Genomic DNA, 19,034 nt, shown 5'->3' with positions numbered 1-19,034 from the left:
AGGTTACTGAGAAATTTGTTTTTGTTTTAATTCATTTCAGAATAAGGCCATAAAGTAAAAACAAATGTGGAAAAAGTCAAAGGGTCTGAATATTTTCCAAAGGCACTGTATCTAACCTGACTTTCCCCATCTCCTCTTCCAGACTATGCTTGGCCCCTGCCCAGTGCATTGTGTCCTATCTGGATCTACCTGGATGTTCTCTTCTCTACAGCCAGTATAATGCACTTGTGTGCTATATCTCTGGATCGATACGTAGCCATAAGAAATCCTATAGAGCACAGCCGTTTCAACTCCAGAACTAAAGCTATGATGAAGATAGCAGCTGTATGGACTATATCAATAGGTAGGTGTGGGGATATATGGGTGCATGCGTCACACCCACACACACGCACAGAGTACTCCTTTAGGAAATGTTGATGAATTAGAGGCAGAAGGAGACTTTGTTATTTCCTCTTTTTCTGCCTACTCATCTAGACCTCCTGGCTGTTTATCCCTCCATCTCTCTCTCCCTCCCTCTCGTTGTGAAGCATGGTGGTATACCAAAACTGTGTGAGACTGACACAGACATGATTCTCTCTCCATCTGTCTCTCTCTCTTTCGCTATTTAAGGATGGATAGATAAGTAACGTCAATGGGTCTGGTAGACAGCCAGATGACAGGGTGAAAGGTCAGGTTGTGTGTGTGCCTCAGTATCTCTGTCTCTGTGTGTGCGTGCGTGTGTGCGTGCATGTGTGTTAAACAGATGATATGGTCCAAGGAAGTCCAATCGCGAATTCCGAAGTATGATGGATGAACGTCTATTTTTTTATGCTATAATTCCGCGTGGTTACAGGGTTAATTCCGCGTGGTTACAGGCTTAAAACAGAAACAACTCAAAGGTTAACAGTTCAGGCATTAATTCTGAGTGGTTAAGGTTAGAGATATGGTTTGGGCAAGGCTTAAAACAAAATAAATAAAAACAACACGCTGCTTCCATCATCCATCAAGTATTCTCATGGCTTGCCAGGGAATTGTGAACTGTGGTTAGCAGCGATTACTGCCTCGAGTCTTCTTGGATATGATGCTATAAGCTTTAAGCTTGGCACACCTGTATTTGGGGTAGTTTCTCCCATTCTTCTCTGTAGATCCTCTCAAGCTCTGTCAGGTTGGATGGGGAGCGTCGCTGCACATCTATTTTCAGGTCTCTCCAGAGAAGTTCAATCAGGTTAAAGTCCGGGTTCTGGCTGGGTTACTCAAGGACTTTCAGAGACTTGTTCCGAAGCCACTCCTACGTTGTCTTGGCTGTGTGCTTAGGGTCATTGTCCTGTTGGAAGGTGACCCTTCGTGGCAGTCTGAGGTCCTGAGTGCCCTGGAGCAGGTTTTCATCAAGGATGTCATCGTACTTTGCTCTGTTCATATTTCCCTTGATCCTGACTAGTTTCCCAGACCCTGCTGATGAAAAACATCCCCACAGCATAATGCTGCCACCACCCTGCTTCTCCGTAGGGATGGTGCCAGGTTTCTTCCAGACGTGTTGCTCTGCATTCAGGCCAAAGAGTTCAATCTTGGTTTCATCAGACCTGAGAATCTTGTTTCTCATGGTCTGAGAGTCCTTTAGGTGCCGTTTGGCTAATTCCAAGCGGGCTGTAATGCGCCTTATGCTGAGGAGTGGCTTTCGTCTGGCCACTTTACCATAATGGCCTGATTGCTGGAGTGCTGCAGAGATGGTTGTCCTTCTGGAAGGTTCTCCCATATCCACTGAGGAACTCATGGGCTCTGTCAGAGTGACCATCAGGCTCTTGGTCACCTCCCTGACCAAGGCCCGATTGCTCAGTTTGGCAGAGCGGCCATCTCTAGGAAGAGTCTTGGCCGTTCCAGACTTATTCCATTGAAAAATTAGGTTGTTGTGATATTGGGGACCTTCAATGCTGCAGAACATTTTTGGTACACTTCCCCAGATCTGTGCCTCGACCCAATCCTGTCTCGGAGCTCTACAGACAATTCCTTCAACCTCATGGGTTGGTTTTTGTAACAGAACAAAATGCGGGAAAAGTCAAGGGGTCTGAGTACTTTCCAAATTCATGCAGTTTCTTGACTGTGTCAAAATCATTAATAATCACAGAAATGAAAGCTAAAATATAAAATGTTTTGCATATATTGACGGACCTCATTGAAGACTAAATACAGCCCCAAGGGGAAAAATAAGTTTGACACCCCTGGATTAGAGGGATGCATGGAATTACTCTTTTATCTTTCTTTGTCTATCTGTTAGTCTGTCTCTCCGTCTCTCTCTTTCTCGCTCTCTCTTTGCCTTTTTGTCTCTCTCTCTCTATCCTTTTTCTATCTCTCTTTCTCTCACTTCTCTCTCAACCCTCTGTATTCTTATTTATCCTTCTCTCTACATTTCATTCAAGCTTATTAGGTCTGCACAACAAAAACAGTCTTGATCCCTCTCATCCGTCCCACTCCTCTTTATTTCCTTCTCTCATCCCTATTTCCTCTCTCTTTCTATTTTTTCATCCATACCTTTCCTAGTCATCGACCTCCACAACAAGGACCATTTCTTCATGTCTCTTCTTTGCCACATCCTTCTATTTATCTCTCTCCTTCTCTAAGGAGTGCCCATGCCTATAACAGTAATCAGCATCCACAACAAGGACAACATCTTCATCTGTCTCTCCTTTTCTTTCTCTTATCCCTATCTTCTTTCTCTCCCCTCCCTCCTTCCCTACTTTGTCATCCCTCTCTTTCTTTCTCTCCCTATCCCGGTCATCAGCCTTTATAAGGACAATGTCTTTAACTGTCTCTCTCTAATCTCTCTCTTTTCTTCTCTAATTACTCTCTCGTTCTCTCTCTCCTTCTACTAGGAGTGTCAATGCCTATCCCGGTCATCGGCCTACGTAACAAGGACAAGGTGTTTGTTGACGGAAGCTGTGTCCTCAACGAGGAGCACTTCATGCTGATTGGCTCGTTCGTGGCCTTCTTCATCCCATTGGTCATCATGGTGGCGTCCTACTACCTAACCGTACAGGTCTATCAGAGAATGTTTTAATTGGCGTTATGACGTTATGTCTTTTGATTGGCTAGCCATGTATTTTTCCCGCCTCTGATTTAATCTCATTGGTCTGTCAGAGAGGAAATATAACACAGGCCCAACTTTGTCGGCTACAAGCACTAAGATGGCGTTAGCATGTTTTGATTTGCTCCCTTTTTGATAGGAATGGAAATGTGTCTTTGGCTTAAAAGGCATGTGGCTCATACACATAGCAAACACAGACGTAAGACATAAGAACAGTAGGACAAAATAAGACCGCTGTAATATCACATCCTGTCTGTCTTTTTCCAGGTCCTCCAGCGCCAGGCAACCGTCTTCCTCTACGAGGGGAAGACTCCCTCCCATCAGCCACTACACCCGCCGCCCACGCCCTCATACCCCAGATCCCCGGCCCCAAACTTCCAAGTCCCACCCATAAACATTGAGGCTCCTCCTCCTAGCAGACAAGGGAGTCTGAGCTGCCAGAAAGGTGCAGAGCATGTCCGGCAGACCAGCCTCCTAAACACCTCCCCCTCAGAGGACATCAGCATAATTCCAAGTTCCGAGGTGGCTTCCCAGCTGAGCTCGCCGGCGGGGCATGATCCACGGGACAGTATTGGGAGACGGGGGATGATGCAGGCCATCAAGAACGAGAGGCGAGCCTCCAAGGTGAGGACCAAATTTACACAACTATGATCTTCTTTTCTGTTCTCGTCTCCTTCGCTTCTCATCTCTTCCATTTCATTATTTTCCATTCTGTTCTATTGCATTCCATAACCGTTTATACTCCACACTAATCTTGTTCTATGTTGTATATTCTACTCTGTTCTATGTTCTACGTTGTGAGGATTGTGTTCTTTAATCCAATCTGTTCTAATGTGTTCTATGTTCTCTGTCCTATTCTCTAGGTGCTGGGGATTGTGTTCTTCCTCTTCCTGATCATGTGGTGTCCTTTCTTCATCACCAATGTCACATACGTCCTCTGCCAGGGTTCATGCAATGAGCCGCTATTAGCCGAGCTCCTCAACGTCTTCGTATGGGTGGGATATATATCCTCTGGAGTTAACCCTTTAGTATATACCTTGTTTAATAAGACATATAGAAGGGCATTTTCCAGCTATATACGTTGCCAGTATAACACAGGGCCAAACGCCGGAGTTAGTAATAAGTCGCTTGCAGTTACGATGATGCCGTGTCCGTCACATGCCATCGTGCCCATATTTGGGAATGGGAAGATGGGAAGTGTGGACCGGAATAGTAACTGTCGGAATGGTGGTGGAGGGAACCGGGCAGATGGGAATGGGATGATCAGAGGGATGGAACCTGTCGATCCCACAGATGGCAGGATGGGGATGGAGATGGAATGTCCCGGGATAATGTCGGGATTAAAACCTGGAATGTCGGAGCTGAAGCTTTCCGTCGACAGCTTCTGCCAAGCCCAGGTGGAGCGCACCAGCAGCGTCTGATTGGTTGATTGGTTAATTGAATTATGACAGCGCTGCGTCTCATTGGGTGACGATGGATGGACGGAATGGACATCTATTGTGATGCGTGCAAGAGAGGGGGACGATACTGGGTTTGTCTTATAGAGAGACAGTGGACACATCCACAGAGCACAGGGCCAAGGAAGGACCATAGAGATACTAGAAAGCCCATCTCTTATCTGTAGAATGGGAAGCCCTCAGTGACTGTCCATGTTAAAGGTGGCATTGTGGCACAAGGGCCTTCTATCCAACTCTATGGGAAGGACTCATCTTGACCTGGATGTAATAGAAAAGTACTGCTTCAATCTAGAAACACACAGAAGAAGAAGCCATGAACAAAGCTGAACAGAGAGAGAGACTCAAGACTTAAAATATACCCAAACTCAACTGTATTATGGATTTTAGTAACAGTTCAGCACCATGTTATAACTGGTTAGGACACTACATAAGAATATAACAGGTCTGAATTGAGCTCTTCAGGTGTGTATAAAAAGGCCAAAAATGGTTAATATAGGTAGACTAGTCGACATGTTGAATGGAGAGAGGAATGTAACTGAACACAATAGAGCCCCAGTGATAGTGTCATAGCTCCACCTTGTGGTGTCTGTATGAATGCATGAAATAAATCATTTCCAAGAGGGTCGGTGAATGAAGGGGTTGGAAACACTTTGTACAGTGGATCTCTCTCACACATCATAATGTATCACCTCACTCAGATTCACACAGCATTCTTTGAGAAGATCAGAAACAGTCAAGTTAAGGATGAACAGCAGTGCAGGTCCCGAAGGGCTGCAGTGTGCGCATGCTTTTGTCTCACACAGCCAACCTAACTTCACAAGAAGATAATCCCCCTTCTGTCATCTTTACAACCATAGCTATGACCATAACTCAACCATAACTATAGTCTATAACCCTATCATAGAACAAACCAAATGTACAGTATGTTAGTAATCCTTCAGGCCTATACAGTATATCCCACTCTGACCTACAACCCAAATTATTCCTACAACCGATAATCAAACGCTGCAACAACCACAACCAAAACACCAGAGCACCTGAATGAATGTATATATGACAACCTCTGACCCCTCTACACAGGTCAAAGTTCAAAGGTCAAAAACGTATAAATTCATTCACTATGATGTCAAGTTCTCTCTTACATAAGGAAGATTGAACAGAAGGTCTAAGCGATCGTCGCTAGTAATTGTGGAGCATTTATCAGACAAAAAATATAACGTCAATTTTGGGTTGAAAAGGTGGGTTGCTACAGGCCCATTGACGTGTTTGACATAAAGTCTGACAAAAACATTCAACTAAAAGAATGAAAAGTACTGCAGAGAGGACGGGCGCCTGATCCGAAATCAGTTTGCGTTCTGTTTGAGGAGCGAAGTCAAGAGGTATCCTAAACAATTAATTTGAAGCGGTATGTATATGTTAGCCATAACTGTGTGTGTGTAAAATATAGCTGTTTCTGGTCCAGGGCATTAGTGTTTCTTGCTAGCACTGAACTTTCCCTTGTCAGGGTTAGCAAGCCATGCTAGTGCTGGGTTTATGACATATCTTAACTATGAGCATACAACTGGGAAAAATCCAATTTAACCCCCCTCCAACTCGTAACTACTAGTGGGGTACTCAATCTATCATCCCACATGCTGAGCTCTGTTGTCACCTACTAAGAAAATGACCTTGATAACAGCATTTGTAGCAGTTAAATGCAAATAGAAAACATAATGTATTCTATTTATATGGTTTTTGAACACTGTAATTTGTTTACGAGCATGATAGCTGTACTTTTAGTTTATGGTTGACGCAGATTGTTTACCATTCACCAGTCAGCATTCTCAATGAGTTCAAAGCATGTAAATGCACACAACTTGTTGCTCCCAGTTTACAGTACAAGTTGTATTTTCCAAGTTTCCCACTTGTCATAAACGCAGCATAATGCCCTGGTCCATAGCTAAAGATATTTTTGTGTTATTATTACATTACATTACAATCAATCAATCAATCACCGGTTTTCAAACCATTTACTTGTGAATGTTTGTCAATGACACTTCTCATGTTTTGACTATTTCAATCATCCACAAGACAGTGTTGTTTTTTTCTGTGTGATGCTGCTATTTATTTATTATTAAAACGTCATTCTAATCTGTGCACAAAGTCTCCCTTCTGCTTGATGGATGGGTGGATGGGTGGATGGATGGGTGGATGGATGGATAGATGGATGATAGATGAAGGATGGATGGAGCCTACTGTTAAGCTTTCCTTATGTCAGCATCAAGGACAGCAACAGACATATTTCAGATAAATCTAAGCTTAAACAACTGTTTGTGGCTTTGAACATTAGTTAAAGGATAATTATAGACCATGTGAATGCCATTATAAAATGTGTAGTGTCATTGAGTGAAGTCTCCCTTTTGAATTATTGTTTGTTTGATTGACGCCAGACTAAACTTGTTAGTGCCTTTGAAAGTTAGTTACAGTGTGTTTATTGTATGTGGGTCCCACATATAGGAGAAAAATGTTCATGCAATGATTCATTATCGACGTGACAATGGGCTAGGAACAGAGGAGGCCTCTGCACTTCGCTTGAAGAGCCCGAAGAGAGCAGCATTGTTCCAATTCCAATCCTTTACAGTCCAGCTATATGTTCCAAATATGAAGCATTAGCTCCACTCTGTGGCGATGTAAAGGAACGGCATACTAAAGCACGGGCAGGCATTTATGGGCGGGACTCAGGGGGCCTGGCCCGCCTTCCGTTACCTCCTTGCCCCTCCAAATAAAATATTTAAATATTGATTTACTTGACATAGAAGTGCCCACCGACAGAAAGAAGTGAGCGAAACACTATTTCTCAGTATGTTTAGACAATGTGTCTGATGCTGTCTGAAAAAATAGAGTATGGATTGTCATACTAATTACTCATGTCTAAATAAAATTGTTCAAAATAATTCACCAGAGAGAATGTCTTAGCCACCGAGGATCATTAGCTTCTTTATTTTTTTCCCTATTCGGGAAGCCCACAATTTGGGGAGTGCATGTGGCAATAGACCTAGTGATTATTGAGTTGCATCTGTCAGTGAATTTAACAAGATGAGACTAGAAGTAGGGAAGGGAGTGTGACTAATAGGGTTCAATATTTTCCCAGTATTTTAGAACCCTCCATCCCCAGAATAAATCACTTTTCTCCCAGGTAACCCTGTAATTCCCGCCTAAATCAGATTGTCATTCTGATGCATATAAAGCATATAAATATGTCTGGATTTGATTAGAGCTTGATCAGCGTGAAAATTCAAGCCTGATGCTACATGAGCCTGATGAGCCCTACATTAAAGACATTTTATGACCCCAAACCCCCAAAATCCAAAATGATGGTGCTGTTATCCAACAGGCCTACATAGCCTATGATATACAGTGCCTTCAGAAATGATTCAGACCCCTTGACCTTTTCCTCATGTTGTTACGTTACAGCCTTATTCTAAAATGGATTACATTATTTTTTTTATCCTCAGCAATCTACCCCAAAATGACACAGCGAAAATAGGTTTTTAGGAATATTTTCAAATGTATTTTAAAAAATTCAAACAGAAATACCTTTACATAAGTATTCAGACCCTTTGCTATGAGAATCGAAATTGAGCTTAGGTGCATCCTGTTTCCATTGATCACCCTTGAGATGTATCTTGTAACTTGATTGGTGTCCACCTGTGGTAAGTTCAATTGATTGGACATGATTTGGAAAGGCACACACCTGTCTATATCAAATCAAATGTATTTATATAGCCCTTCGTACATCAGCTGATATCTCAAAGTGCTGTACAGAAACCCAGCCTAAAACTCCAAACAGCAAGCAATGCAGGTGTAGAAGCACGGTGGATAGGAAAAACTCCCTAGAAAGGCCAAAACCTAGGAAGAAACCTAGAGGAACCAGGCTATGTGGGGTGGCCAGTCCTCTTCTGGCTGTGCCGGGTGGAGATTATAACAGAACATGGCCAAGATGTTAAAATGTTCATAAATGACCAGCATGGTCAAATAATAATAATCACAGGCAAAACAGTTGAAACTGGAGCAGCAGCACAGCCAGGTGGACTGGGGCCAGCAAGGAGTCATCATGTCAGGTAGTCCTGGGGCATGGTCCGAGGGCTTAGGTCCTTTGAGAGAGAGAAAGAAAGAGAGAAAGAGAAAATTAGAGAGAGCATACTTAAATTCACACAGGACACCGGATAGGACAGGAATAGTACTCCAGATATAACAAACTGACCCTAGTCCCCCGCACATAAACTACTGCAGCATAAATACCCACAGTTGATAGTGCATGTCAGAGCAAAAACAAAGCCATGAGGCCGAAGGACTTGTGTGTAGAGCTCTGCGAGAGAATTGTGTTGAGGCACAGATCTGGGGAAGGGCACCAAAACAAAAATGCAGCATTGAAGGTCCCCAAGAACTCAGGGGCCTCCATCACTTTTAAATGGAAGAAGTTTGGAACCACCAAGACTCTTCCTAGAGCTGGCTGCCCGGCCAAACTGAGCAATCGGGGGAAAAGGGTCAGGGAGGTGACCAAAACCCGATGGTCACTCTGGCAGAGCTCCAGAGATCCTCTGGAGATGGGAGAACCTTCCAACAAGGACAACCATCTCTGCAGCACTCCACCAATCAGGCCGTTATTGTAGAGTTGCCAGACGGAAGCCGCTCCTCAGTAAAAGGCACATTACAGTCCATTTGGAGTTTGCCAAACGACACCTAAAGACTGTCAGACCATGAGAAACACGATTCTTTGTTCTGATGAAACCAAGATTGAACTCTTTGGCCTGAATGCCAAGCATCATATCTGGAAGAAACCTGGCACCATCCCTACGGTGAAGCATGGTGGTGGCAGCATCATGCCGTGGGGATGTTTTTCAGCGGCAGGAAAACTAGTCAGGATAGAGGCAAAGATGAACGGCGCAAAGTACAGAGAGATCCTTAATGAAAATCTGCTCCAGTGCGCTCAGGACCTCCGACTGGGGCGAAAGTTCACCTTCCAACAGGACAACCACCCTGAGCACACAGCCAAGACAACGCAGGAGTGGGCTCGGGACAAGTCTCTGAATGTCCTTGAATGGCCCAGCCAGAGCCCAGACTTGAAGCCGATTGACCATCTCTGGTGAGATCTGAAAATACCTGTGCAGCAACTTTCCCCAACCAACCTGACAGAGCTTGAGAGGATCTGCAGAGAAGACTGGGAGAAACTCCCCAAATACAGGTGTGCCAAGTTTGTAGTGTCATATCCAAGAAGAATCAAGGCTGTTATCGCTGCCAAATGTGCTTCAACAAAGTACTGAGTAAAGGGTCTGAGTACTTAAGGAAATGTTATATTTTGTTTTGTTATGAGCAAAAATTCATTCAAAAACTTTTTTGCTTTGTCAATATGGGATATTGTGTGTAGATTGATAAGGGAATTTAAAAAAAATCTGTTTTAGAATAAGGCTATAACATAACAAAATGTGAAAAAAGTCGAGGTGCCTAAATACTTTAAATCTTGAACAGGAGTAGGCCAATCAATTTTGGATGCAATTTGAATGGAATTAATTTACAGAGAAAAACCGTGAGAGAGCCCTCATGTGCAGGCTGATTTAAAGCAATTATATTCAAGTGATGTTTGCAGAGTTCACAACCTGCTACACTTGTGAGAAACAAGTTTTGTTATATTTCATAACCATTATTTTTTAAATGTGTAAAAAATGTTAATGGTCTTTTGTTTGGAGTGCTCCCTGTGAACAATGAGCATGACTGGTTTCTCTAACCTGATAATGTTGAGGGTGCATGAACGCCTGAGCACTCATAGAAGTAAGCCTACCTACCTGGCCTGCTGCAAGCAAATGTAGGAAAGTGCCTATTTGGTCATGTCTGATTTCTGATTGTGTTGGCTCACCACATCCATCGCTAATAAGCTGAGCTTTTCAGTCATTTTTTCTTCACCTCACACAGTAAGTCAACAAAGCATTTTTTTTAAACATCCATTGCAAATTATAATAGTTCCTCACGATATTTGAACAAAAATCTTTCCAACACTCTCCCAGCCTCGATAATCACCACGCCTCGGTGTGAAAGAGCAAAATATCATGATCTGATTGTTCCATATGTCCTGTGGAGACGTTGTGAAATACATGACCATTTTTCCCTTGCACAAAAACAGCTGTCTGTCCAGAAACTTAGGGCCTGGAATAGGCTAGTTGACACAATGTTGCAAGTTAGCTAGCAACAGCTTCAGGTCAGACCCAGTTGATTGATTTGATACAGTATTGCACTTCATTAGTGATAGCTCAATTCATGCCAGATACTGTAGAAAGGGAGGCAGACCAGCAGAGTAGAGAGATGAATGCCATTGAAAGAACCTACATTTTCAGCAGGATATTTTCTAGGCCTTCTTTTTTTTATTTGCCTGTTTAGGCCTATGCATTTGACTTAGTTGACAACGGAAGTTATAGGCCTACTGCTGCATTGGCCTATAGGCTATCAATGAATTCCACTCACTCATTTATTTAGCCGCCAATGGATCCCAGTGTATCAATGTGTCCATATGGCAGAGGCTGGTGCTCTTGCGTTAGCTGAATTTTTACTTTTAGATTTTATCATTTTAATTCAGATTTTCATGACAATGATTTTGAGAAGCGAAAACATTATTATTTAAATGAAACTGATAATGTGCAAGCAGATCGGTAGAAATGGTAGGATAATACTCAACCAATTGGATGCAGTCTATCACAGTGCCATCCGTTTTGTCACCAAAGCCCCATATACTACCCACCACTCTCGACCTGTATGCTCTCGTTGGCTGGCCCTCGCTTTATACTCGTCGCCAAACCCACTGGCTCCTGGTCATCTACAAGTCTTTAATAGGTAAAGCCCTGCCTTATCTCAGCTCACTGGTCACCATAGCAGCACCCACCCATAGCACGTGCTCCAGCAGGTATATCTCACTGGTCACCCCCAAAGCCAATTCTTCCTTTGGCCACCTCTCCTTCTAGTTCTCTGCTGCCATTGACTGGAACAAACTGCAAAAATCACTAAAGCTGGAGACTCTTACCTCCCTCACTAGCTTTAAGCACCAGTTGTCAGAGCAGCTCACAGATCACTGCACCTGTAAATAGCCCATCCAATCTACCTCATACTGTATTTATTTATTTATCTGCTCCTTTGCACCCCAGTATCTCTACTTGCACATTCATCTTCTGCACATTCTACCATTACAGTGTTTAATTGCTATATTGTAATTACTTCGCCACCATGGCCTATTTATTGCCTTACCTCTCTTATCCTACTTCATTTGCACATGCTGTATATATATATATTTTTTCTACTGTATTATTGATTGTATGTTTGCTTATTCCATGTGTAACTCTGTGTTGTTGTATGTGTCGAATTGCTATCTTTTATCTTGGCCAGGTCGCACTTGCAAATGAGAACTTGTTCTCAACTAGCCTACCTGGTGAAATAAATAAAAAATAGTGCAGGGATTGGCAACCCTGGTCGTGGAGTGCTGCAAGCACTTCGTGTTTTTTTTATTTAACCGACCTGGAAGACCAGGTGTGTTAAATTTAGGCAATCGTTGAACTGGTCAATTAGCTCAGTTGGTCAAGTGTGGTGCCTAGTTTGAACAAAATCCTGAAGTACTCCAGGAACAGGGTTGCCTTCCCCTGCTATAGTTTGAGTTTTCGGCTTGCTTTACATTCCTCGTAAATAGGCCTAAAGAGTAAGGGAGTAACACAAATATATTTATTGCACCTCGCGGTACAGTAAAACGTAACCGCGAGAGAAGCAGGGAGCGCTTGCTCATCTCTGTTAACTCGCTCGAGGCTATTAACAAGGGGTCGGTCGGTCCGTCAAGTCTCCGCTCATCTTGGGTTTCAGTGACACGCATGCGCACTAACAGGTCTCTGGAATCTGATGCAGCTCGCAGCACAGGCTGAGTCGCTGCCTTGGAAACGCCACACATGCGGAGCACGAACTGGGGACCCAGATTTCAGAGGCTTCTTCCTCCACTCTTCTCCTCCATCCATTCCTCCCATCAGCAGTCAACTGGGCGGCTGTGCCACCACTGATATGGACCCGCGGAAATGCAGACAAGGCTGAAAAAGACAAGAGTGAAAAAGAAGAAAATAACTTGAAGCGGCGCACAGGCAGGTAGGCTAAAACCTGGTGATTTAAAATCCGCTTTGCTTGTCGTAGCAGACGGTGTAGCAGTGGTCGAACAGTAAATTAGCAACAATAGGGAAATAGCACGTTTGTCGACATACATTCGTAACATGGGTGTGTCATTCAGATTGCCTGCCTGCAACAGTATTGCGCTGCAAGTATTTATCCGTGAGAAAATGTTAACATTTGTGGCCGATTCATCATACAATGGATTCAAAAAAGCAGATCGGAACCCGAAACCGACTATCATTTGATTGGCAGACATGTTCTGTTTCCCTATTGAATTGATAGTTATTTTACCGTTACAGTTCATGACACGGAACTGTTCAGATTCTTTCTGAATTGATGTATTATTGTGCGTGGTAACAAATATTAACGTTATACAGGCCGATATCCTAAGATATAGACTTTAGTTTAGGCTACTACAGTAGTACAGTGGATTTGACAGCCTGCCGTCCTGCCCGCACTCCTGTCCAAAACAACTGGCCATCGTTGAAGTCTAGAACAGACTAGACTTGTATGCCCTGAATAAGTATTCAAGCACAGGTACTGGTTCGGTTAGAAGGTGCCAGTAGAGGCATAGGCTACACTAGTAGTGTATCACCAGCTTGGTTCAAGGGTTTAGTGTAACAGATTATTCTCGGTAGAGCCTGACTCACTGTCAACAACCTTTACCAGACCGGCCACTGCTGTTGTTATCTCATGCTGTCCAAATAAAGTTTCACAATGTGTCAAACGTTCTGTTGTAGTATGTTGTTTTTGTGGGTACCTTGTTGTTTTTATTAATGTTTTTATTGTTGTGTAGACTAACTAGTGCTTTGTAACATTTAACCACTGTTTTGCTGGCGGCTTCTCCTGAGCACAGCTTGAATTACCTTTTCAAGAGATTAGGGAGTTAAAGCTTATTTAGTGTAAATGGACGCCTGATTTGTGTAATTATAGATTCATGATAATGACATTTGTGTGAGTGAAAGGGCTTCAAAACGGCTTGATATTATCTCATTGGTAGACATTGGTAGACATTTTGTAAACCTGCAGAGAGAACGCTTGAACTTGAACTGGAACTCAAATATCTGAAATGTTAGAGGATATCCTTCACTATGAGCACAAGGTGTTGAAAATACGCCTTTTTGTTTCAAAATATTTTGAAAATACTTATTTTCAATGTCTTGTGCTCACTAGGTTATCTTTGGTTACAGTATTAGCCTTGTAACAGTTGAAGACCGTTATTAAACAATTGACCCTTTGCTAAGCCCTACCCCAGAATTTTGGGAAACCAATCACAGCTCTCAAAGGGATAGCAACTATCGTCTAGTCCAACACCTCACCAGAGGTGGAACAACCGGTTCAAAAATGGTGTGGCAAAGTTCATGTCTTTTAAGGAAACTCCAGGCCCCAGATCTCATGACCTGGTCAGGTAAAACTCTTGGTCCTATTCGTAGGCTATGACAAAAGTTTATTATTATAGATAGCTTCCCTATTCAGCTGTGCAATGACTAGGGTTTTTGTTGTTGGGTTGTGAATTGGAAACACTCTTCCTTTCACTCCCTCCTCTACTTTATCTTCCTCTGTATTCCCTGCTAAAGCCACTTTCTATCACTCTAAATTTCAAGCTTCTGCCTCTAACCCTAGGAATCTCTCTTCCACCTTCTTCTTAATCCTCCAACCCCTCATTGCCAGCGACTTTGTCAAACAAGTTGACGACATCCACTCCTCATTCACACAGCCTATTGAGTCCACTGGTCCTACTCACCCAGAACTACCCTACGCCTTGACATGTATCTCCCCTCTCTCTCCAGATGAAATTCTGCAACTAGTGAGGTTCAGCCGCCCGACAACTTTCCCGCTTGACCCCATCCCCTCCTCCCTTCTCCAGACCATCTCTGGAGACCTCACTTCCCTCATCAACTCATCCCCTCTGACTTTAGAATTGCCAGAGTCGTTCCCCTCCTCAAGAAACCAACGCACCCCTCTGATATAAAAAATGACAGACCGGTATCTCTTCTTTGTTTTCCAAAACGTGATGTCTCTGAACAACTCTCACTATCTCCCTCAGAACAATCTTCTTGACCCTAACCAGTCAGGCTTCAAGACTGGTCACTCAACCGAGACTGCTCTCCTCTGTGTCACAGAGGCTCTCCAAACTGCCTAAGCTGACTCTCTCTCCTCTGTTCTTATCCTCCTAGCTCTATCAACTGCCTTCGACACCATGAACCATCAGATCCTCCTCTGCACCTTCTCAGGGCTGGGCTTCTCAGGCTCTGCACACTTTTGGATTGCATCCTACCTGGCAAACGAGTCCGACAAGGTGTTGTGGAGAGGATCTGTGTCTGTACCACGACTCTCACTACTGTGGTGTCCCCCAGATCTCGGTTCTAGTGAGGTCCTCTTCTCTGTATAAACCAAGTCACTCGACTCTGTCATATCCTCACATGGTCTCTCCTATCATTGCTATGCGGATGACACTCAACTACATTTCTCCTTCCCCCCCCCTTCTGACACCCAGGTGGCGACACACATCTCTGCGTGCCTTGCAGATATCTCAGCTTGGATGTCGGCCCACCACCTCAAGCTTGACCTCAACAAGACGGCGCTGTTCTTCCTCCCGAGGAAGGCCTGCCCTCTCCAAGACCTCTCCATCACGGTTGACAACTCCACAGTGTCCCCTTCCCTGAGTGCAAGGAACCTTGGCATGACACTCTGCAAAAATCAAAGCAGTGTCTCGCTCACGTAGGAAGTGGCGCAATTCCTAACCCAGGCACTTGTCATCTCCCATCTGGACTACTGCAACTCACTGTTGGCTGGGCTCCCTGCTTGTGCCATCAAACCCCTGCAACTTATCCAGAACACTGTAGACCGGTGTTCAACCTTCCCAAGTTCGGCAATGTCACTGGGCTCCTCTGCACATTCTACTGGTTTCCAGTCGAAGCTCGCAACCAATACAAGACCATGGTACTTGCCTACGGAGCAGCAAGAGGAACTGCCCCTGTGTTTTCTGACTTTACTGTGGTATTCACTATGTTTTTGTGGACTACATATACTCTAGTATTTACAGTTTACTATAGTACAAATACTGTAGTAAAAAAGACTGGTATATATTATATAAATTACTGTAGCGATTTTTCAGAATGTAGTATTCTGTTGTTTTTTTGTGTGTTGTATTTGACAAGAAAATTGGGGAAACCTATTAAACAAATGCCAAAATGGCACATAACCTAAAGGTTATGGACTGGGTTATGAATGGAGAGTTTAGAGCAATTGCTTTTTTCTATAACCTGTATAGAACACAATATATGGTCTATACTTGGCATGTAGGTTTCTTACTTATGAGTACCACAAATTGGTATATGGGGGAGGGGAATGGGCAGGGCATATGTAAATAAAATACTGTAGTATTTACTATAAGTAACATTGTTTTTGTGAACTGTAGAGTTTTTTTTTCTGACATTTCTGTAGTATTTTGTTCAGTGTTCTACAGTATACTATAACATTCTATACTAAGTACTACATATAATTGAGGGATACTACAGTGTATAGTATACTTTAATTTACTACAGAATTCTATAGTAAGTACTGTAGTATTCTATAGTAAAATGTAGTATTATGTGGATCAGCTCAGGTATTGTACTCTGAAGTTCATAGTCAATGCATTTACAATGGGGGGGTCTATGCATTTTCAGTAGGGGGTACATGTTAGCACAGGGTGCACATATGGTCAAGAGGCCCATTTTCTGGGGACTGGGTTTCCCAGCTACAGTAAGTTGAAAACAACTTTAGTGTTTGGGTGTAGGGTTTCACGTTTTGGGGAATATTCAGTGGAAACTTTCCATGGGAATACATTGTAATTAATGTAAACATATGCAAATTAATAATAATGCCATGTCAAAGTTTTTTTGCGTTGAATATATTTACCATATCATTTGAAGAAAACCTTCTACATTATCATAAGTAAACATAATTGCAAATTATTCAAACCTTCCAATATTAATAAATAATTTAGGTATGAATTGAACTTTAATTAAATGAGGTGACTCTTCACATGGGATGATTTCACTGAACAACAAAAGAAAGGGAATATGGAATGATCCCCAGTGATCCATCGCATCTCCCCAAAACATTTTCACATACATCTGTGAAATGATAGTCTAGAAACTAAAGCTTTGGTTGTATTCCTTTCAGGCTTCCTCAATGTCCACCTCTTGAACATCAGACTCTTGAGGCCTCATCCCCACTCACTTTCTAACCTTGTTGAAAAAGCCTCAAATTTGCCCAGATGGTCACCAATTTTTCAACCCTTGTATTGGTCAGCCTGTTGCTTGCTTTGGTGTGTGTGTTCCCAAACAAGGACCAGTAGCGCACTGAGGCGGCTGATGTTGGTTGGATTTGGAGGATGATGGAGGCAACAGGGGAAAGAGCCTCAGATCCACAAAGTCCCTTTTACCAGGAGGCTGATGAGATATGTTGACTGCCATATTGCATCTCCATCCCAACATCCTTGCTTGGAAGCATACTTCGCCAGACTGCCAAGAACCTTGCCCTCATCCAGGTCAAGGTGGTGAGACACTGTAGTGATGACACCATAGGCCTTGTTGATCTCTGCAGCAGACCGGCTGCTCTTGCCAGCATATTTTCAGTCCAGCATGTACGTATGGGCTTAAGGCAGAGGTCTTCATGCTTTTTGATGTATTTCAGAACTGCAGTTTCCTCTGCTTTGGAGCAACAGTGAAGTGGGCAGGGCAGTACAGATTTATTCTCTTACATCTGCAAGCAGAGTCTGAACATCAGACAGGATGGCATTGTCTCCCTCAATCCGTGCAATGGCTACTTCTATAGTTTTCAGGCAACTTACCACTCTCTCCCAAAATACATCTAGGAGGATCTTCTTGATGGAGCTGTCCATATCGGCAGACTGTCATATGGCCATTTCTTGGAGAGACTCCTTCCCCTTCAGAGGACTGTCAAACATGATGACAACACCACCCCAACGGGTGCTGCTGGGCAGCTTCAATGTGGTGCTATTATTCTTCTCACTTTACTTGGTGAGGTAGATTGCTGCTATAACTTGATGACCCTTCACATACCTAACCATTTCCTTGGCTCTCTTGTAGGGTGTATCCATTGTTTTCAGTGTCATGATGTATTTGATGAGCAGATTCAATGCATGAGCAGCGCAGCCAATGGATGTGATGTGAGGGTAGGACTCCACTTTAGACCAAGCAGCCTTCATGTTCGCAACATTGTCTGTCACCAGTGCAAATACCTTCAGTGGTCTAAGGTCATTGATGACTGCCTTCAGCTCATCTGCAATGTTTGAGACAAGTGTGTCTGTTGTCCCTTGTGGCTGTGCTTTTGTAGAACACTGGTTGAGGGGTGGAGATGATGTAGTTAATTATTCCTTGCCCACGCACATTCAACCACCCATCAGAGATGATTGTAATAGTCTGCTTTCTCTATAATTTGCTTGACCTTCACTTGAACTATGTTGAACTCTGCATCCAGCAAATGAGTAGATAAAGCATGTCTGGTTGGAGGAGTGTATGCTGGGGGAAGAACATTCAGAAATCTCTTCCTATACGCTGCCTGTGAGCAGCAGAGGTGAACTAGTTGCATACACAGCTCGAGCAATACATTCATCAGCATTTCTCTGACTATGTTCCTCCATTGTGTCAAAAAACCATGAGCTGTTGCTACTGATAAGGTGTCTGATTCATACTTTTCACCTCAAATAGAAGTAGAGGCTCACATCAAGCAACCTGATGGAAATGTATGCACTTGGCCAGAGGATTCTTCATCTTTGTTGCATTCTTCACATATGATTTAGCACACTATTTAGAAATGTACACAGCTTTTCCTTCTGCATTAGCTGCAGTGAAATGTCTCCACACAGCAGATAGTGCCCGTGTCATTTTCCTGTAAAGATTAGGAAAACACTGAGTAAAAACAAATACAATTCCATGTACAGATAAATAGTTAAGCAGTAAGATTAAACAACTCCTTTGTAAAATACATGTTTTAAAATTAAACATATTTGGGAACAGGTGAATTAACACTCCTCAGTTAGCAGGCTCAAGCCAGCTAAAACCCACGTGTTAGTTTTTGCTAACTTGCAGAAATTGTTAACAAGTTAGAAATGATTTAAACACACTTTGCTGTAGGCTACTATTTATTAGTTAACAAAAAATATGTACAGTGGGGCAAAAAAGTATTTAGTCAGCTACCAATTGTGCAAGTTCTCCCACTTAAAAAGATGAGAGAGGCCTGTAAATTCTCATCATAGGTACTTCAACTATGACAGACAAAATGAGAAAAAAGTATCCAGAGAATCGCATTGTAGGATTTTTAATTTATTTATTTGCAAATTA

General features: G+C 43.0%; 2 protein-coding genes across 9 annotated transcripts in view; both read left to right on the top strand.

Moving 5' to 3' along the window:
* Positions 1–6,720, top strand: part of LOC118392231 (5-hydroxytryptamine receptor 2C) — a 240,075-nt gene extending 233,355 nt beyond the window's left edge. For all 4 annotated transcript variants that reach the window (XM_035783989.2, XM_035783991.2, XM_035783992.2 and 1 more), the window contains 4 exons: positions 143–343; positions 2,847–3,010; positions 3,326–3,682; positions 3,922–6,720. In XM_035783989.2, the coding sequence (XP_035639882.1) occupies positions 143–343; positions 2,847–3,010; positions 3,326–3,682; positions 3,922–4,479 (1,280 nt within the window). In that variant the 3' untranslated portion in view covers positions 4,480–6,720. The remainder of the gene's footprint in view (positions 1–142; positions 344–2,846; positions 3,011–3,325; positions 3,683–3,921) is intronic.
* A 5,518-nt stretch (positions 6,721–12,238) lies between these two features.
* The window catches only part of zgc:109889 (uncharacterized protein LOC553542 homolog), a 66,943-nt gene continuing 60,147 nt past the window's right edge, over positions 12,239–19,034 (top strand). For all 5 annotated transcript variants that reach the window (XR_008062849.1, XR_008062848.1, XR_008062846.1 and 2 more), the window contains exon 1: positions 12,239–12,660. The gene's annotated coding sequence lies outside the window, so the exon portion shown is untranslated. The remainder of the gene's footprint in view (positions 12,661–19,034) is intronic.

This window comes from Oncorhynchus keta, chromosome 13 (genome assembly GCF_023373465.1).
Source record: "Oncorhynchus keta strain PuntledgeMale-10-30-2019 chromosome 13, Oket_V2, whole genome shotgun sequence".
Lineage (NCBI taxonomy): Eukaryota > Metazoa > Chordata > Actinopteri > Salmoniformes > Salmonidae > Oncorhynchus > Oncorhynchus keta.
The sequence above is the reverse complement of the archived record's forward strand: the minus strand, read 5'-3'. Positions and strand labels throughout refer to the sequence as shown.